At 43.8% G+C, this 19723-nt stretch overlaps 1 protein-coding gene across 2 annotated transcripts in view; it reads right to left on the bottom strand.

Annotated features, from left to right (window-relative positions):
- Positions 1-15189, bottom strand: part of HSD17B12 (hydroxysteroid 17-beta dehydrogenase 12) — a 34199-nt gene extending 19010 nt beyond the window's left edge. For both annotated transcript variants that reach the window (XM_078859236.1, XM_078859235.1), the window contains exons 1-2: positions 14982-15189; positions 832-878 (exon numbers count right to left, since the gene is read on the bottom strand). In XM_078859236.1, coding sequence (XP_078715362.1) covers positions 832-878; positions 14982-15165 — 231 coding nt within the window. In that variant the 5' untranslated portion in view covers positions 15166-15189. The remainder of the gene's footprint in view (positions 1-831; positions 879-14981) is intronic.
- Between the last annotated feature and the right edge of the window lie 4534 nt (positions 15190-19723).

Below are 19723 nucleotides of genomic sequence, written 5' to 3' on the forward strand. Positions count from 1 at the left end.
TAATGAAAAAAAACATTGAGTAGAAAGCAGCATTTGTTCAACGCACACTAACATCACAGTCTGGTCACCCACCATGGTTAAAACCAAACAAAACATCTCTCCAAACTACGAGACGTAAAGGAACATCGGTTTAAAGCATGAGCTGCACCTCCGATAATTATCAATGTTGGCTACATACGGTGCAAAAGAAGTTCAACATATGTACACAAAACTGTTGCTTAAGCACTGCTCCGTGAAAGCTCAGAATGGCCTTGCTCTACGATCTAATTGTCGTGAATTCGTCGGAATAAAAAATAGTTCTCCAATAAAAAATATCCATATAAACTTATTTACAAATGAGATATTTACAATGATTTATTACAGTTATTTTTAGTGTCATTTTGCCTGCAAGTTTTTTAATTCTCTCAACAAGCCAAATTATTTGGCAAAATGAAGCTCTTTAAACATCACCTATTTAAGCCTCATGTGCAGTCAGAGGAATGTCACCTGAAAATAAATATAACTGTCACCATATGCTACTCCTTTATAATTACTCACTGAAACAAAAAAACTTTGTAGGTTTACGGTGATAATTTACTGAACACGTACAGAGTACAACATGCGTGACAAATCAACGCGGGTAGCAAAGACTGCATGCCAACGTCCATCGTGAACATACAACCCATTCGATTTGTTTCATTTACATGGAAAAAAACGCAAGAATCTGAAGTTTTCATGGCAACACAAAAATTAAGGGAATAAAACAAGGGCATGCTTTCAAATTCACATTCTTCCTCTGCTGCTGAATGAAAAAAAGGGGACACCAACATTTGAGACACAAGGCCACCTTACCTGCTCCACATAAGCCTTTCCAATTCCATCCGTGGCTCCAGTGACAACTGATAAGACAAAAAATGAAAGAGAAAACCCATTAGTGCCGATTATCAAATGAACACCGGGACCTTTATCGTCCATGTTTAACATTACAGCAGTGCGATCATGTTCTGCAGATCGAGTTGCATGTCTTAGTTTTTCAAAAACAACATCCAGGTACCAAACTCTTTTTCGCAGCATATATACCAACGACAAAAGCAGTCTCCGCTATTGTTCAATGCGACGTTCCAAATTTTGCACATTCTGGCTTATGTACAACATTCTGAATAATATGCATTGCATTTTTGAGATTCGTTACATTAAAATCTTCGACGACGAATTAGGACCCGACTGAGATAACTCTCAAAAGGGAGGCCTTTTGTGGACATCCATCTTTGATGAGTGGCATTAGGGATAAAGTCACGGCACCATTTTTAGTTTTGACCTCTGGCTTTTCACGAACGTAAAGGGCATCACGCAGTGATTTATAGCAGTCAGCCTTGGATACAGGTGGGCAATCACACTTTGGAAACATTTTTAGCACGCATTTTCTGTCAAATAACCCCTTTGCATTCGGCTGTTTTCACACCCCCGACAAAACGACCTGAAAAATAAAATACTAGACTGGAAAATATCAACAAATTTGCAATGTTTCCCCATCTGCGATGCATTTTTTACATTTTAACTTTTTTTTTTACAACTTTCTCCCCTTGCCGGCTAACAGCCAGCCATTTAAAATAATTGTTTCCACGATGTTCCCGTGCATGATGGCTTTGATCAGACTCTGGGATAAACCAAATAGGTGGAAACTTGACCACCAATCTCCATGGCAGTTTATCTCCTCATCTCAGTAGAAATGCGAGAGCTACCTTGTCATGATTGCAAATCCATCTCCTGCAGATAGTTGCAAGTACAGAAGCTGTGCACTCTTGCTCACGATTAATCTGGACCTCCAAAACACATTTCACAGCAGGTGAACTAATTCTCTCTGCAAACGTGGTATCTGAACTAGGCACTGACTCGTTAAGACAGTGCACTATCCACTAGGCCAGGGGTCGGCAACCAAAACAACAAGAAGAGCCATTTCTTTCCAATTCGGTACAAAATGCAGTATTTCAAGAGCCGCAATGCATCTATGTACATACTGTACATACGTACATATCGTCAAGAAGCAGCCCGTAAAGAGCCGCATGCGGCTCCGGAGCCGTAGGTTGCCGACCCCTGCACTAGGCTATTCACGAACATCTATATAAAGTAGAAAAACACCTATTATGTTGTCAATTATATAGTGAGAAAGTTTTCACTGGTCCTCCAATAGGATGTTTGGAAGACTTCATTTCAAGGGTATTTGTGCGTGGAAGGAATGCGGATTAAAGGTTTTTCAGTTAGATTGCGTAAATATAAATGTGTCGTTAAAGCCACCACCACCCGACATAGCTAATTCGTAAGCTTTGTCACAAACCTCACAGCCACTTAGTAAGGTTGGTCATAAAGTAAGATTTGTCATAAACCTTACTAATTGGCTGTCGGGTGGTGGCAGGTTTAATGACGCATTTATCCAAAAGAGGTTTTTTTTTGGGTTAGATCGTGTAAATATAACTGTCGTTAAAACCTGCCACACAGCCAACTAGTAAGGGTTGTCACGTAAACAGAACGTGGCCAATTCGTCACTAGTACAGCAACACCGGTGTGTTGGAGAGCTAAGCCACATCATTTACAATCTGAGCACGACTTTTCGCCAGTATTTATATTTACGCGGATAATATTGGTCGCGAAAGCCTACGTGTTAAACCGGAATGCAGAGTATCAGCAGAGAATCCGCGCAGAGGACAATGTTCAAAGAAAGACAAACTTGGGTTCAGGAACTCGCTTTCTGTACTGCCACCTCCTGTTCACCACACGGTGCAGCAGGTTTGGGACATTTTTGCTAGAAATTATTTTGTGAATCACCGATCGTAGGTCAAGCCAAAGAACATACACGCCACCCCCAAATGACAGTCGTTGATACAAGACAGACACTTACAATGACATGTCAGAATATGTACTTTCATCTTAAAATATACCCGATGTGGAAATTTCCCTCCATAATTCCGCACCAACATTGTGCAATACTCAAATCTAGGACTCGTGCATCTTAAAGGTGCTCGGGAAAGCTAATGAGTGATTTGCTATTAAAAAGTGTACATTTATTCTGCACATCGTTGCATGCAAAAAAATGTATCCATACACAAACACACATCGAAAGAGATATATATTTAGTTTTATGATTATTATATTTTGCTCAATTCACTTTCACAAGCTAAAAATAACTAGGTGCAAAAACCGGTTGCAAGGCACTGCTATTTTGAGAAACACTTTATCCCAGACTTTCTCTCTGGTGAATACGAGCTGTACTTCGCTTGAACGCCCCTTGCACCGCATCAGCACGCACGGAACATTTTTTTTCCTCTCTCCTCCTCGTCAGCTATCCAAAGGCACATTGCATTCACGGTGCAATAAAAATAAAGGGGGCATAACTATGACACGTGTTAATGTCACGATGACAGGACATCTCCGCACATCCAGAACCACGAAGCAGTGCACTTGTGCATAAACAAAAAATAGTCGAGGCCTAAATTTATGGTATTTTTTTTTTTAAATGACGATAGCAATGGTAATAAGGGTGGAGGACATCGTATGCATTGAACGTTTTTTTCTGCCTCGGTATTCTCCGTGTAAGCAGCGTACACGCACGACTGCTCGTTGCACGGGCGAGTGAGCGAGCGTCTCCAAAAATATTACCATTTCAATCGAGGGCTAAATATAGCGCTTGGGTTGGAATTGATCCCAGGCAGAAAGGCGATGCTGTTTTTAGCTCAGCAAGGATCACCTGAGGGAGGGATCGGTCTGACGCACTAGCTCGGCACGTGCCTGCGCAAGCCAATGCGTTCATACAAAAAAAGAAGGAACTGCGGCTGCTGCTGCTGCTGCCACTGCAGCGGCATCGCCCACGCACTTCTGGTTTCGGCAGGGCCACGCTGCTGCTGCTGCATTCAAATTATTTTGCACATCTCTTTTTTTATAGCAAACATCTATGTGTATCCGCAAAGCGTGCGCGTGTGCACATATTATTTGCGTGGCGAGTTTTTTTCCCGTGCGTGCAACCGTTCATTTTTTGCATTGGCCCTGTAGCGTGCCATCGCATTTTATCAGCAACAACAAAAAAAATCCTGAGAGCGATGCACGCACGCACGCACGAGCACACTGCTGAATCGGTCCCCTTAAATTAATTTCTGGAGTGGCGTCATGCAGAAGTTATTACGTTGTTCATGCGCAGGTACGCATTAACATAATACACTGAATGTGCATTTACAGGCCAAAAAATGCCTCTCTTTTGTAATGGCCAGTTACCCACGGAGATATTAATGACGCAAATCCCTGAAATGGTTGCACGATGCATAAACGCATGGTCTGTTTTGACAGCAGTGAGCTGGGGCTAAACAGCGATGCGCACTGCCCATCCCACGTGACTTTCTTTTTTCTTTTAGCCAGAGTTCTAAATTTAGCAGCTTCTGCACCGATCGTTTTTGCTTAATTGAGAAAGGCCAGGACAGAACACCCTGCCATTTTACATGGTGTACTGCAACATTTAATAAGCTTTTATTCCAAAATGAAAGCTGTGCAAATTTTGCATTCAAATAATACAACCAGTTCTATATATATAAACACAAGTGCACACTTGCTTTATTATTTGATTACGTAAGTTATATCACATTGTAGCCTTTCTTAGCTCCGGGACTTGAACGTTTTGGAGCCAACCAATGTGACGCACTGTTGTGAGGTAATGCTCGCAGGGGGGAAAAAAAAGGGGGGATTTTTCTGCCCTTGTTTTAGCTCCATTACTCTGTAACGAACGGCGAGGTTGCTCTTAACTGATCCGCACATGCATGTTAATCCTTAACGCCATGCAGTCTCGTGGCCAATGGGAATGGTTGCGCTGCAGAAGCCGGCTTTCCGCATGCAAACACATGGCTCGCTAATCTGGATGAATGCCTGGCCGGGTGGAAAACATATCGCAAATGAATGCCAAACTCCTAAATATTAAAGTGACTGAAATGATCATTGTAGTACCTTAAAAAAAGGTGTCATATTGTTCCATACATTCAACATTGTTCAAATAATTTTGAAAAAAAATAACACTCCCCAATAAATTCTGGCTTGTGCCATGAGAGACAGTTTATTATTATTCAGTTGTGTAATACCATACAATTTACAAAGCTTTACATTTTAGATTTTAATACGTTTTTTCTTTACGTTCTAAAATTGGAAAAAACATCCCTCCCACCCTCAATACTCCCGTCGCTAATTGCACGGGCATGCAATGCTCACGCACTCTATGATTTACTTAATGCACTTTGAGCCGCATTTAGCCCTCTCATGCGGTGCGGTGAACAGGGCGGCAGACTGTGCACGCGAGATTGCGCGAGGGCTCGTTTCTCAATGAGCTCGCCGACAAGCGAGACAACATGTCAGGCGGCACACTCAATGAGCACGCCAAATAAAAGAATGAATGTCCAAACCCCCCATTTCCATTCTTAAAAAAAACACACACACACACAAACCGCAAATGACGTTCATTGCAACGAAAAATATTAATGGGAAAAAAAAAGTATTCCCTTCTTCATTTTAGCTTTTATTATTATGCGTATTGCAACAAAAAAAATTCCCGCACGTGCAGCAAATGCAACCGGGCTGCATTTGAATAACACGGCCGCCCGAGAGAGAAATTAAAAATAGAACGGGCGAGCGGGAACGCTGTGCAGCGCGGCTGTAAACATCGCGTGCGTCATTTCATGGCATGTGCCGTCAATGCAAAAGAGGGTGGCTCTCGCCGGCTCCGTCACGGCGCTTTCCTCACACCAGTGGGTGGCAGACTAACAGCGCATTGGAGTCCGCGAGGCATCTCACGCACTCATCCTAGCAGCGCAGACACAGAGCAGCAACTTTTTTGGGAGAGGCAGCCTCAACCCACAATGCTCACCACATCCGTGCCGAAGGTAAGGAGAAATATTCATTTATCTTTTAAGGTATGTTACGATAGTGTACGTTATGCCTACCTGAAAACGTAATGATTCATATTTTGTGTGTGGTACTGTATGTTACGTAGACGGTAGGTAATCATACAGCATGTTTTTTTTAATATGTATGTACAAAAGTGTATGGCTCATCATGTTAAAATTTTAAATGTCAAAGGATATAATCTATTAATTCCTACAAATTAAAAATGCTATTTACTAAAATTACAAAACTATTTTGCCAAGTATACTTTTTACAGGCACTGCCAATGTATGCTGCATATTTCCATGTAGCTAATAGGAATACATAAATTACATTCTATACTGTGTAAACATGATCAAGGAAGTGGTTATTTTGTGTTATGATTGTAATGCCAAGTGCATATTAGTTATAATCAGTAAGCATGATTAATCCACTGCTGAATGAAGACCACCACCCCCCTCCCCACATCACCATCTTTCACAAACTACATGCCATAATGATCCTGCACATGAGCCAAGTTATTGGTCCTTCTCCATTTGGGGTCATCCTCTTGCATATGTTCCATCTTAAGGTTGCCATTCCATTGGCCATCATCCCTTCTATCCATAACCTGTCCTGTTCAATCTCAGTATTTGACGTTAACAAACATTGTGCCCCACATTTTATCTTCCCAAGTTAATAAATTCCTATTGCACCGTTTCCACTCATAAACATCAATCAATCCCTGTTGTCAATCCACTGCTGGAATGAGGGCTTCCCCACAACCACCGCGGGTCGTAGCGGATTATTCGACTGGTCAGCGAAGTCAGGAAAATATAGCTGCGGGAGCGTAGAAATGCAGTACAATAATTGGTATTGTTTCACCGACCCCTCTGTTTGCACGGTGCCACTGAACCAAAAGCAAAGGCTTGGGTGGTCTATTCATGTGCGTGGTGGGTTTTCCCCGTGGTGCTGGGATAGCCCTGACCACGCCCACTTGGTTGAGGCCCCGCCTCCATCCCATATCTGGCCAACGAAGGCTCCACCTCCTGCCTCAGGCAGGGCGGAATGTAGTAGGCCCCACAGTGAAGGGAAATACGAGGCTTTTTTTTTATACCTTGGTACAAAAACATGATTCTCTTGTCCATACTGTTAAGAATAACATTGGACCGGCGGGCCGGCATTTTATGTCAAAGAGAAATTAACAAAAGAGCTGTATATAAATTAACCAAAAAAATACCAGCTATAATAGCTCAGTAGGCCCTACCTAGTAAAATAAAATGTGTTGCAGTTTTTTTTACATTACTGTCGGGCTAAACGCTGGCTGCAGGTTTGGCCTGAAAAAAAAGGCAAAAACGCGCCACTACTGGGAAGAAAAGGAGGGGGGGGGGGGAAATGTGGGTGGCAATCACTCACGAATCCTGGCCTTGATGGCTCAATGGGTTTTATATCTGGTGAGATAAAGTCTTACTCCTATTATTAATACTTCTAACACAACCTCTAAAATCTTATATCGAGTTGACAGGCATAACAGGTATGAATTCACGTGTTGACAACTGCCATGACTAACAAAACAAAACCATACTTTTTCTGACGCAGACAGATAATAAGCAGCGATTCGTTTTCACATTTTTTGTACATTAGCACAGTTTGTGTCAAGTACAAATGTAAAGGACTCATGAAGTTGATTGGGTACAAAAAAATAATACATGATCATTTACAATGAATAAATGTGTCACTACAAAAGCGCCATCCTCCTCTCAAAGCGTGAACCATGCATATGCTGGTATGGGCTAAATTCACATATTTACACAGCAGCTAAAACATTAATTTGGTAATATTCCACAATGTTGGGAATGGAGAGTTTGGCATATTGTTACCAAAGTATCATTGTCCAAGATGTGAATCAAGCCCTGTTTGAAAATACATTTAAAATAAATAAACAAACGATAAAGCTCATTTTTTTATCAGTTAACATTCTAGTCAGCTGACTGTCCTTGAACACCTATGCACCTGCAAAATTAAACACCAAATGCACACACAAAACTCTGAACCTTGCACTGTTCAAATGATTCCTGAGAAAACCAACACAATGTAAATGGTTTTAATAAGTTACCCTGAAATGGCAATTCTAAACTGCATTTTAGTACTCACGTTAAACGTGGCTTTCACCTGTGAAAGCCACGTTAAACGTAGCTTTCACAGGTGGTCACCGACGCCGTCTGACCGATCCTGCGGCAGGCAATTCAGAAACTTCAGGAATCAATCAAACTATTTTGACAGATCAGCCCCTGAGGGCTGTGCAGGGGAAACCGCCCGTCTCACGAGACCCTCCGCGTCATTTCGTAAGTGACGTAACTATCCCACAGCTCGGTGTCAGAGGGTCATGTCAAAAATTCATAACTCTGTGAGAAACACTGGACAATTTTCCCATCTAAGCATTAAAGCCGATTAATAAAAAAAAAACTTGCCAGGTAGGGGCCACTGTGGTATATATCCCTTTTCAAGAAGCTACCTGGCCACAAATTATAGCTAAATTAAGTAGCTTATCATCATGTGAACATTTATAGCAGACAAATAATCTAACGCATGTTGATTTTAAATGCAGAGGGGAAAACGGACGACCCGGAGAAAAATCTACGCGACCACAGGGAGAGAAACATGCAAACTCCACATATACAGGTGTCTGGGTCGGGATCGAACCCACGACCTCCTGCTTACCAGGCGTCCCACCACCGAGGCGGCCCTACGAAACAGCTGGCCCCAAATGTGTGGAACACGGCCATCTCGGACCCATTAAAAATTGCCAACCATATTCTCCCCCACACATCCCCTCCCTTTTTTTTCAAGAGGGAAAACCTTTTGGAGGGAGAAGGTGGCCGGGAAACGGAGCGTGTCAGTGACCACCTATGAAAACCAGATTGTAATGTAAGTACTAACATCTAGCTTGTCCATACGTTGTTCACCGACACCATTGAACCCCTAAAAGGGGGGGGGGGGGTGGAAAGGTTTTCCACAACCCCTGAATGACTCTCGGGTATTGCTACTAGGGTACGACCGCCGACACAACACCCCCGCTGAAAGCGGCCATTCTTCGTGACCCCAAGGCGTCTCTCTGCGGTAGTGTTTTGTGAAGGTATGCGGGAAGCTCCACACTGCTGCCTTGCAAATCTCTCCCAGTGGCACCCCTGCCCTACCGGCCCATGACACGGCCATTGCCCTAATAGAATGAATGTTACAACCGCTAGTCTGGCCCTGGGCCTTTAGCCTGTAAGTCTCTTGGATGCATTCCTTCACCCAGGTGGTGGCGATCCTTTGATTTGACATCGGAATCCCCCTCTTCAGTTGACCATAAAGAATACAATGTTGTTTCAACATCCTCCAGGAATTGTATATCTCTAGGTAGAACGTTAGTGCCCTTACGAGGTCAATCCTGTGTGGCCTAGCTTCGCCTGCAAACAGAAAGGAGCTGGGGGTAAAAATGTAAATACAATTTCCTGCTTCACGTTGAAATATGACAGAAATTTTTGAATAAACAGAGGGGAGGTTCTCAGCATCGCCCTATCCTTCATGATAATTGCGAACGGTGGAAATGCAGACTTAAAGCTTTCATGACTGCAGGAATTCATATTCTTTGGGTCTTTCAGTAATGTCACGTAGAAATAAAATAAAAAATTATATCTACGTGAATTCCTGCAGTCACGAAAGCTTTAAGTCAAGATTTTTTCACGTAGATAGAATATTTTCTTTGAACCGATCCACGTGACTTTACCAAAAGATCCAAAGAATAAGGTGGAAATGCCATCAAGGTCTGCAGCTCTCTAACTCTCCTTGCGGAGGTTATAACCAACAGAGAAAAAACATTTTTCGTGTAACCAGGTGCTCCAAGCACGCAGCCAATGATTAAAAAGGCAGGCTGAAGACGGCGTTCAGGACACGGTGCAGCTCCCATAGGGCTACACCTGCCCATAATGGTGGCCTCCTCTTCTGTTTAATGGCCCTAAACAGTCTAGAAATTATTGGAGACTTGGACCCGACTCCCCTTATGGAGCCAGGTTCCTCCTGGACCTGGCTCTCTTGAAATCGCTCTTGCCCAGAGCCTTTTCCTGGCCACTCTCGAAGCCTCCGCAGCACTCTACCCCGTATTGGTGCGAGTCACCTGGGTGACGCAAGCAGGGATCGCATGACAGTTCCAGGACGCCTATGTCTCACCGGCACCTTGGAGGGGGGAGGGTGGTGACACATCTCCCTGGCGCAAGCAATCGTGGGCACCTTGGGCCCTGGCAGATGAGACGCTCAACCGCCGCGCGGTCCCGTCTGCTGCCGCATTACTTGGGGATTCGCGATTTCTCAGGAAGCGCTATTTTGCGGGGGAATGCACTCGTTCCTGGCTGTTCCTGCGGACCGTCGCATCTGATCTCTCTTCACGCCAAGTTGCGAGGCCTCGCACGCAGTGCAATACTCGCTTGCAAAACACGTTTGTGAAAAAGTCAAAAACAGTAGCTGATGCTCAAATTTTTTCACTAGAAAATTACAGCCACCTAGGGAGTGTACAGTAACGCGAATAACCCACTTCTGGCAGTAAAAAAAATTGTTAAGTGCTCTTAACGACCTGTAAACTACTCTACGAGACAACTTGGGTTCCACTTAAGGCAACGTGCCTCTACTTACTCGCAGATATTAAAGCTCCCGTTTGGGGATGAAAAACATTATTATGCGCCTAGAAGACACTTTTTACACTGACGAAATGGCACTGAGGGATCAAGTTGGATGGGTGGTTTCCCTACAGAGCCCCTATAAGGCTAATCTGTAGAAATAATTTGGATTGTTTTCTAAAGTTTATAAATTGCCTGGCAGAATATGGAATTCAATGGTGATCAGTCAGAGTGTGAGGGCAGGCTGAGTGGAATCAAGCTTGGCCTTGAGGCAAGAAGGAAGCATCAATGGGGGTTGGAATCGGCATATAAACATATGACAAATAACCTAACTAATCTCTTTGGTTCTTTCGGTAAAGTCAAGTAGAAAGAAAATAAGTAAAATAATAGAGACAAATTCCTGCAGTCACGAAAGCTTCAAATCAAGTTTTAACCTAACTAATGTTTCAATCACAATTATGGAACTGGCCCGATTCCTCACTAATTCCGGCATAGCATTCAGACAACAAGTATGGGTTTCTGGAATCACCATTGATATTAAATGAGGATTCTTTACTGAACGTTTATTAGACTGTCAAAGAATCCCTATTCATTTTAATATACTGTACTCAGAACTAGTCATTGAAATGAATATGAATCTACTGGGTAATTCCTATACACAAAAATAAATATTAATATCAATGGCCAATACTTTGTTCTAGATTTGAAGTTTTCGTGACTGCAAGGATTCATACTCTGTGGGTTTTTTCTGTAAAGTCAAGTAAGTAAAAAAATTAAATATTTTTTAAATTAAAATATTTATTTTTAGTTTTTACCTACGTGACTTTACCGAAAAAACCAAAGAGTTGTCCTTACTTTGTCTCCATTAAAATAAAATGCCTCTTGATTATTCTTTCTACGGCAGAATCCCTGTTAGAATCTTTTTAACAAGTGAAGATAGATTTTGGTATTGTAATTCCCCAATGCAAAATTGTGACTTCTGCAAGAATCATCCACAGTGGCATTGTGGTGTCTGCATGCCATTCCGGCAGGTAGCACCCAGCACTGGTCTCCATGCAGACGTGCAGTAAAATGTGACTTTACAAACAGGCTTTTACATTCGGATTTTACTTCTTTCCAGTTTTACCACCAGATGGCACTTAAACGGTGAGCCCCCAAAAACATTCGCTTTCTGGTTACTGCAGTCATTTACAGGACTCAGTCTAAACACGTGTTCTTAATCATTTAAATTCACCTACTCCACCTATTTCGTACACATGCCAGCAAACAATATTGATGCGTGTGTACCATCTTAAACCAAAATTATACTTTGCCACAATGAACACTGGCAATAAACATGAATACTAACATCTTTCGTTATCAGATGAATATTGTAATTGTAACCTCAGTAGAAAGCCAAATCACCAAATGTGCACTGCAATACATGAACATAATGTATGTACCTTAAACATCCTCAACAAAGCTCCTACTTAGGGATAATTGCAATAAAAAAATCTAATCACTCTTTCATATGGTTTAGGAAAAATCTACTCAAATTAAGGGAAAAGAGTATATGATCCTTATGGCGTTATCCCGAGGTACCAAATAATACAGAATTGCCGAGGCAATTAAATATTTTATTTCTGGGACACTATTTTTTCCAGAGGTGTACTTCAACTCCGCGACTGGGGTACCAATCAATCCGAAATCAGTGCTACTCCACGATGTCGAAATGCAGCGAGGACGATTGCGCTGACACCCTGAACGCTCGCGGTACGCACCATAATGGTGCATCGTGTACAGCTCATCGAGATGAGTCGATTGCCACATCGCCATGAGTCGATTGCCACATCGCCGACCATAAACAGACTCAAAATGACTGCATCACGGACATTATGCGAGGGCCGGGGTACTATAAGGTTCAAATGTCCATAGAGCATGGACAATAAGTTCAATAAGTTCACAGCTAAAAGAGGTCTTATTCCAAAAATGTTCAAAGATTATCCTTGGAATTCACTAAATCCATGCATTAATGGTAGACAATATTCCTGAACTGTGATATAACTATAGAATATAAACTAACAATGGTATTTAACAAACGCAATATCATATTCTTAGGCTTTTTCGGTACAAGTCACGTAGGTAAAGAATAAAAATTAATAAAAGTAAAATAAAATAAAAATCACGACGTTTCGGAGGCAACACAAGCTTCCGTCTTCAGGTGGAACCGTCACAGCCACGACAGCTGTATCAAGTAAATGAGAGATTACAAGAGCTCTGAGAGATTATAAGAGCTCTTGTAATCTCTCATTTACTTGATACAGCTGTCGTGGCTGTGACGGTTCCACCTGAAGACGGACGATGGTGTTGCCTCCGAAACGTCGTGATTTTTATTTTATTTTACTTTTATTAATTTTTATTTTTTACCTACGTGACTTTACCGAAAAAACCTAAGAATATGAATCCTTGCAGTCACGAAAGCTTCAAATCTAGAATTAAACGCAATATCGTTGAATTTTGCTCAAGATTTTTACTTGTGTATTTTCTGTTTATCGAATGGGGGTAAACCTTGACCAGTAAATTATTGAGATAGACACATGGCAATATGCAACAAGTGCTTATAATAAGCAAGAGTATTTTGATAAAATGTAAACAGGAAAAACGGGTTACTAATTTGATGTTCCATATATAGTTATTGTATTACAGCCATACATATGTATTACATTACAGCCAATAGTATATTTTAATAGAGTTCTGCTGAAAAGGAACATTGTGTACTGATCAAAGCATTTTGCTTGTTGTTTTGTGACCATCGGTCTCAATAATGATGGGAAATGTTCTTACAGTTGCAAGAATTCAGTGAAAATCCAGACAGCTCAATTTGACAAAATGAAAGCAACCAAAAGATCGATTAAATCCAGGTATAGTGATGTAAAAAAAAACACAATACACAAAGGCGCCAACGGCCGTTAGGCACATACAAAACACTATTTTTAATTTGTATAATTGAATTGTGGATGGAAAGGCACGAACCCAGCGCACCACAACAGTTTCCTAGAGTCCATATTCCAGAACGCTAAACTCGTGCTTACGTAAAGTGCTGAAGGAGAAATGGTGGCAGCATATGCGCCTATGGGCGCAATACAAAAATATATGTACTTGAGGGAAATCTCTGTGTGGAGCGGGAAATAGAAGCTCCACATTGTGTGGCTCTTGCGCAACTCCAGACGAATGTGTAGGTCTGGTTTCAACGGGTCTGCTTTCGATCTATGGGTCTGCTTTCAACAACACCTGATATGTGAACAGATGTTCTTGCAAAAACCCTCTCCACCAAAATGTTCAGGGTCAACAATATTTTTCTGCGTTTTTTAAACTAAATTAGCATTTGGTGATAATACAAAAAAGTGTCAATGGGAAAACAAATCAAGGCAACAAACGAGGACTGCATTTTGACGACCTTGTCTTGTCCTTTGTCATCGATGAGTTAGTGGACAAATCAAACTCTGGTACCATCAACCACACACTCATCATTACTGGTCACCAGTATTCTCCAATTAGTTTCGTATTACTGGAGGGTGATGTCCCCCCCTCTCCCTGCACTTGTTAACCTCGCTGTACTTTAACTTAAACACTCAGGTGAACTTTATTTCACGCGTTGTATGCAACCAGCCACAATCTTGCGCAAGTGTGTGCACTTGATACGGATACGGTCAAAGTTGACAATCCAATTATTATAGACCCCAGCCGACCTTGTTTCAAACACTATTCGAATACAACTTATACATTTAAAACAGAATATTGGTCTTCAACTTTTGACTAAGCTGCCGACTAACAATAGATTAATCTAGAATAGATTAGTCTTTATAATTACCCCCATCCCCCGGTTACAATCATTAAAATCGTACGTTTATGCCAGCTGTCTGTCACACACGGAAACCGGCTGCAGGCGTGGAGGGCACTTCATGGACATTGACACCACGCTTTATTACAACACGTGTTATAGCCATGGGCATACACGTGTACACGTAGAAATACATGTTCTGATAAATACAATATTTATGCTGTTTTTGGACACTGGTCGGAACGAACTGAACAAACTTTGACAGCACGAGCCAAGGCATGACAGAGAAGCATTGACACCAGATGGGAAGTAGATAATTTAATCAATGGAGCTTAGCCACTGCAAGCGAGACTGCAGAAAACTACAACCTAAACTGTGCAAAACAAGCCAGACAATACAAACTAGACAGACGCGACAGTGAAAAGGACACTTGCAAACGACGGCACAGACGAGATGAATCAAATGAGACTGTGGAGACATTCCTGCAAGGGAGGTTCATTCCTTAAGGTCCACCCGGGCAACAAAAAAAAACCCCGCAGAGGCCTAACCCGGCAAGTGCCCAGCGTCCTCGACTAGCCGCCTATACCGGGCGAGAGACACCCCGGGCGGCGAGGCCGAGAGCGTCAGAACAACCCCACCTGCCCAGCGTCCGAACTTGGTCACGTCGACAGCGGGGCCGAGCAGGCGTCCCAGCACGTGAACTCTGAAGCCGCCCAGGGTGGCTAAGGCGAGCTTGAGGAAGCAGTAGGCGAAGGCGGCCACGCCGAAGTAGAAGAAGAACGGGGTCAGGTACTCCAGGTACTCGCAGTCCGTGAACGCCATGGCCGTTCCAGAAACGCGATTTGATTTCCCAGTGCAGGTGCGCGACGCGACGCCCCATTCACGCGTCCCCTTCTGCTGCCATTGGTCGCCGTGAGGGGGCGTGACGCGCGAGGGGTCGTACGGGCCACGTCGACCAATGGGAACGCGCGGAGTGGCTCGCGCGGCTTGCGCGCGCTGGGAAATATAAAAGGGGCGCGCCGCGGTTGAGGATTTTCCCGCCAAAAAGGGACGAGGAGGGGGGGGGGTGAAATGGGGGGGGGGGGTGAAATGGGGCGGGGGGTGAAATGGGGGGGGGTGAAATGAGGGGGGGGGGTGAAATGAGGGGGGGGGGTGAAATGAGGGGGGGGGGAAATGAGGGGGGGGGGCGAAATGAGGGGGGGGGGTGAAATGAGGGGGGGGGGGGGTGAAATGAGGGGGGGGGGGGTGAAATGAGGGGGGGGGGGTGAAATGAGGGGGGGGGGGTGAAATGAGGGGGGGGGGGTGAAATGAGGGGGGGGGGTGAAATGAGGGGGGGGGGGGTGAAATGAGGGGGGGGGGGGTGAAATGAGGGGGGGGGGGTGAAATGAGGGGGGGGGGGTGAAATGAGGGGGGGGGGTGAAATGAGGGGGGGGGGGGCTCCGAATCTAAATCTTTACATTAAAGATTCTTACGATTTAACGCGCATTTACAGCTTCCTCGTGGACGTGCTACAATTAAAATACGTAAATGAAACACAGCGGCCAACCTTTCTTTATGGTTCAGAGCGAAGTTCATCCTCACACCCGATGTTTAAACAACAACTGTTTACTTCACAATAGCTCTGACAACAACAAACAGCATTGCAAATTGATCGCTCACGATTGCACATTTTATATTTTAAATTATGAAATCTTTGGCATATGCCCGACCTAAGATTTGTTGAAAATGTGCATTTACTCTGGGATGCCGCTACACTTGATTGTGAGCGCATACATTTAAACACCTTGGGGGGGTTGTGCGTAAAAATAACCGGGTAACTGGCCACATTTCGTGGATTTTGTAATGGATTACGAGATTGTAGGGTAATTCGTTTTTATTTCTGACTCTGCAGTAAGCAACGCTGGCCCCAAGTTGCTTACTGGGACAATGTCAAAGACTTTGTGACGTCCAACCAAATTATCACAATCAAAGTTCAATTTCGCCTCACTGTTTAAAATAATCGCGTTTTCCGATTATTTGTATGTGTGTGTGTGGTGTGTGTTTATATACACACCACGTGGCCTCAAGGTGCACATGACCTGGCACAAGCGTCATGGTGACGTCACCGCCACTTAGTGGCGAATGGCGGTTGTTGTTATACATATAAATGATAGCGTTTGGAACACCATAAGCGGGTATTTATACTGGTAGGAACCCACTGGTTCCACCAGCCCACAGGGGATTATTGTGTCCAACCGTCGTGCAGGGAGGGGCTGGGTGGGGAGGGTGGGGCTGGGTGGGGTAGGGAGGGTGGGGCTGGGTGGGGAGGGTGGGGAGGGGCTGGGTGGGGAGGGTGGGGAGGGGCTGGGTGGGGAGGGTGTGGCTGGGTGGGGAGGGGCTGGGTGGGGAGGGTGGGGAGGGGCTGGGCTGGGTGGGGCTGGGTGGGGCTGGGTGGGAGGGTTGGGGCTGGGTGGGGTGGGGCTGGTCACCCCGTGGTGCCCTTATAAAACTCAACGTTTAACCTACTCACGCCGGCTTGTGCCCGCCCTCACAGTCGGCCATATTTGCGGAATACACCACGCCGCCGTTGACCCTGGCCATTGACCGAGCAACCCAACGTTCCTACCAGCTCCCTCCGCAGGAATGTGTTTAAACGACAACTCCACGTGGTGTTCACATCTCAAGATTCCCTATCCCTCTATCTCAGGGGTCAGCAAAACCTGCGGATCTTTAAGGGCTACTTCTTGAAATGTTGAGCGGTTTTTGTTGTTGTTGTTTGTTTACCTAATTAGAATTTAAAAAAAATCTCTTCTTTGTTAGTTTGGCTGGCGACTCCTAACCTATCCGATGTGCCCCTTCCCTATTCAAGTTGGTCATCTCGACCTTCATTTTCACAGTTGAGAGGCAGTACCTTCCTTCTCATACCTCTGGGATGTTTTCCAAATATCTTTACCCCAGAGGGCCGTCGCCTCTGACGATTTTTCTCAATCCAGGTGTTTTTGCCTCTTCTGAATTGTTCCAATTTGATATTTCGCTTCTCCCTTTGAACCCACTCGAGAAAATCCTTCTCGCTCACTCTCTCTTTCCGAGCCACCGATGTCTCTCCATTCGATGCCGCCACCGCATATAACCAAACCTCCCCGTGAAACGTGCAGACGTTGGGGCCCATGTTGAACTGTGCTTGGAACTGTTGGGACGACGCCGCCAAATGTTGCCTGGGATTTCCACATTTCGAATATCCTCCTCTCTCATTTATCCACGTCCATGCTAAATACGGAACAAAGCCGCACGGCATCAGTTTTCAGTTTCATTTATTAGGTATAGCCCCGTGAGCAATTCGGCTCTTGAATCGGGTGCAACCGCAACAAACAAAAAACATGAACAAGAAAACATCTTAAAGTGACTATGCGCAAACAGAAAAATCCAGGTAAAAACAGCAACATCTTCCAGAAAAAGCACCGTACACCAACGCTGTGTGCAAAAATCCTTGGTGTCTTTTCAAATTTTCTCCATTGCAATTCCCTACTCATCCATCTAAATCAGTAAATCACATTTTGAACATTTGACCGATTTGGTCTAAATTAGTCATAACTTTTTGGGCACTCCGACTCGCCCCTGTTGTGAAGGTTTCCTGGCTTGTGCGACATTTTTGTCACTGTGCTCTGTGATGTGGATAATTAATGGGTATCTCTGTCTTGTGATCACCATTTTTGTTGTTTCCACCTTTTTTTTGGTGCCTGTTGGTTCATGTTTATTTTTGAGGGTTTTTCATTTGCTTGGAAGTAGCGATGTATAGGATTTGGCCCTCATATATAAGTAACGTACTGTTAAAGCATTGTGGGGTGCAATTGGCATTAATTACACTATATAAAATTCAATCATAATTATTCTAAGAAGGTTGATTGCCCAAACGTATGTATGTTGAACTTCTTTCACACCATACGTTGCCAAACGTGCTTAATCGTCGTCCCCTATTACGTTCCCTTTCTTTTGAAGACAGTGTTGTAGATGAACGTGTTTAGTTTGTTGGGGTTATTACAATTGTGTAAACAGGACTTATTCAAATACTGATGTTTACAAAGCAAACCGATACAGATATATATATAATTGCATCACTGAAGCTTTGAGGTAATTAATGTCTGAAAACTAACGATCATGCATCAGTGCTGATTGTACATTTGGCAAGCTCAATGTACGGCGTGAAAATTGTCGTGCGTTACGAAATAACTCGTTCGAGCATTAAACAATCACTCGTCGTTTTCGTACGGCTGATATTGCTGCAGTGCGGCGGTTGAACAAGAGTCAGTGTCGGATGATCCTCGTAGCACAAGTAGCTACACATGTAGCTACACAAGTAGCTACATGTGTAGCTACTTGTGTAGCTACATGTGTAGCTACACAAGTAGCTACACATGTAGCTACACAAGTAGCTACACATGTAGCTACACAAGTAGCTACACAAGTAGCTACACATGTAGCTACACATGTAGCTACACAAGTAGCTACACATGTAGCTACACAAGTAGCTACACATGTAGATACGGGCCCCGCACTTTCAAGGGCCCCGCGATAAAATGCTTTCCAGCTATCAATTCCGGTTCAGTGATTCTGTACTTGCTCTATTACTATAGTACTATACTGCCTTCAACTTTTACGAACGACCAGGTGTTTAAGGTTAGCGATTTGTCGTATTATCTGGCTGTGTAGCAAATGAAAAAATGCAATAACTTCACTATGCAAGTTAAAAATTGGTGTTTTAATATTTACGTGTTTTTAAAAAAAATAGGGCCCCTTTATAACATATGCTACAGGCCCCGCTCTAGCTTAATCCGGCAAGAGTGCATCTCTGTCAAGATGCCTCCTCCGTATTTCGTGAATCGAGCATCGAGTCGTCTGCACGCGTGATGGTTCTGTTACGTCTGCCCTAAGATTCGTGGGAGTTTGCAGGCGGCGATGGGGTTGTCCGTGTTGAGTTTTTCGCGAGATCTTTGAAACTATGGCAATGATTGCAATGTGGTTTATTTATCCACGAAATTCTCACAGTCTCACGACCTATTCAGAAGGGTCCTGCATTGGCACATTTGAACAATTAACATTTTATTTAAGGGCTGCTTTGATTTGCGTGAGAAGAAAGTGGAGTACTGTACCTGGATAACCCACATCATAATTGTGAGGCGGGTGACACTCAATAACTTACACAGACGGGTTCATGAACCCCCACTGCCACTGCCTAGCCACCTTCGCAGCCCAGAGAGGTTTGGGAGTTCCACAAATCGACACGATCCACCAGCAGTTTCCTCCCAAGTCACAACCCCAGTCGCGTAACGAGCGTGGGGGCAGGGGGTGCCATCCCTGGTGGCCAAAGCTACAAGTTGGGGCCCCGTTGACAACCACCATGAGA

This window comes from Lampetra fluviatilis, chromosome 8, assembly GCF_964198595.1.
Source record: "Lampetra fluviatilis chromosome 8, kcLamFluv1.1, whole genome shotgun sequence".
Taxonomy (NCBI): Eukaryota; Metazoa; Chordata; class Hyperoartia; order Petromyzontiformes; family Petromyzontidae; genus Lampetra; species Lampetra fluviatilis.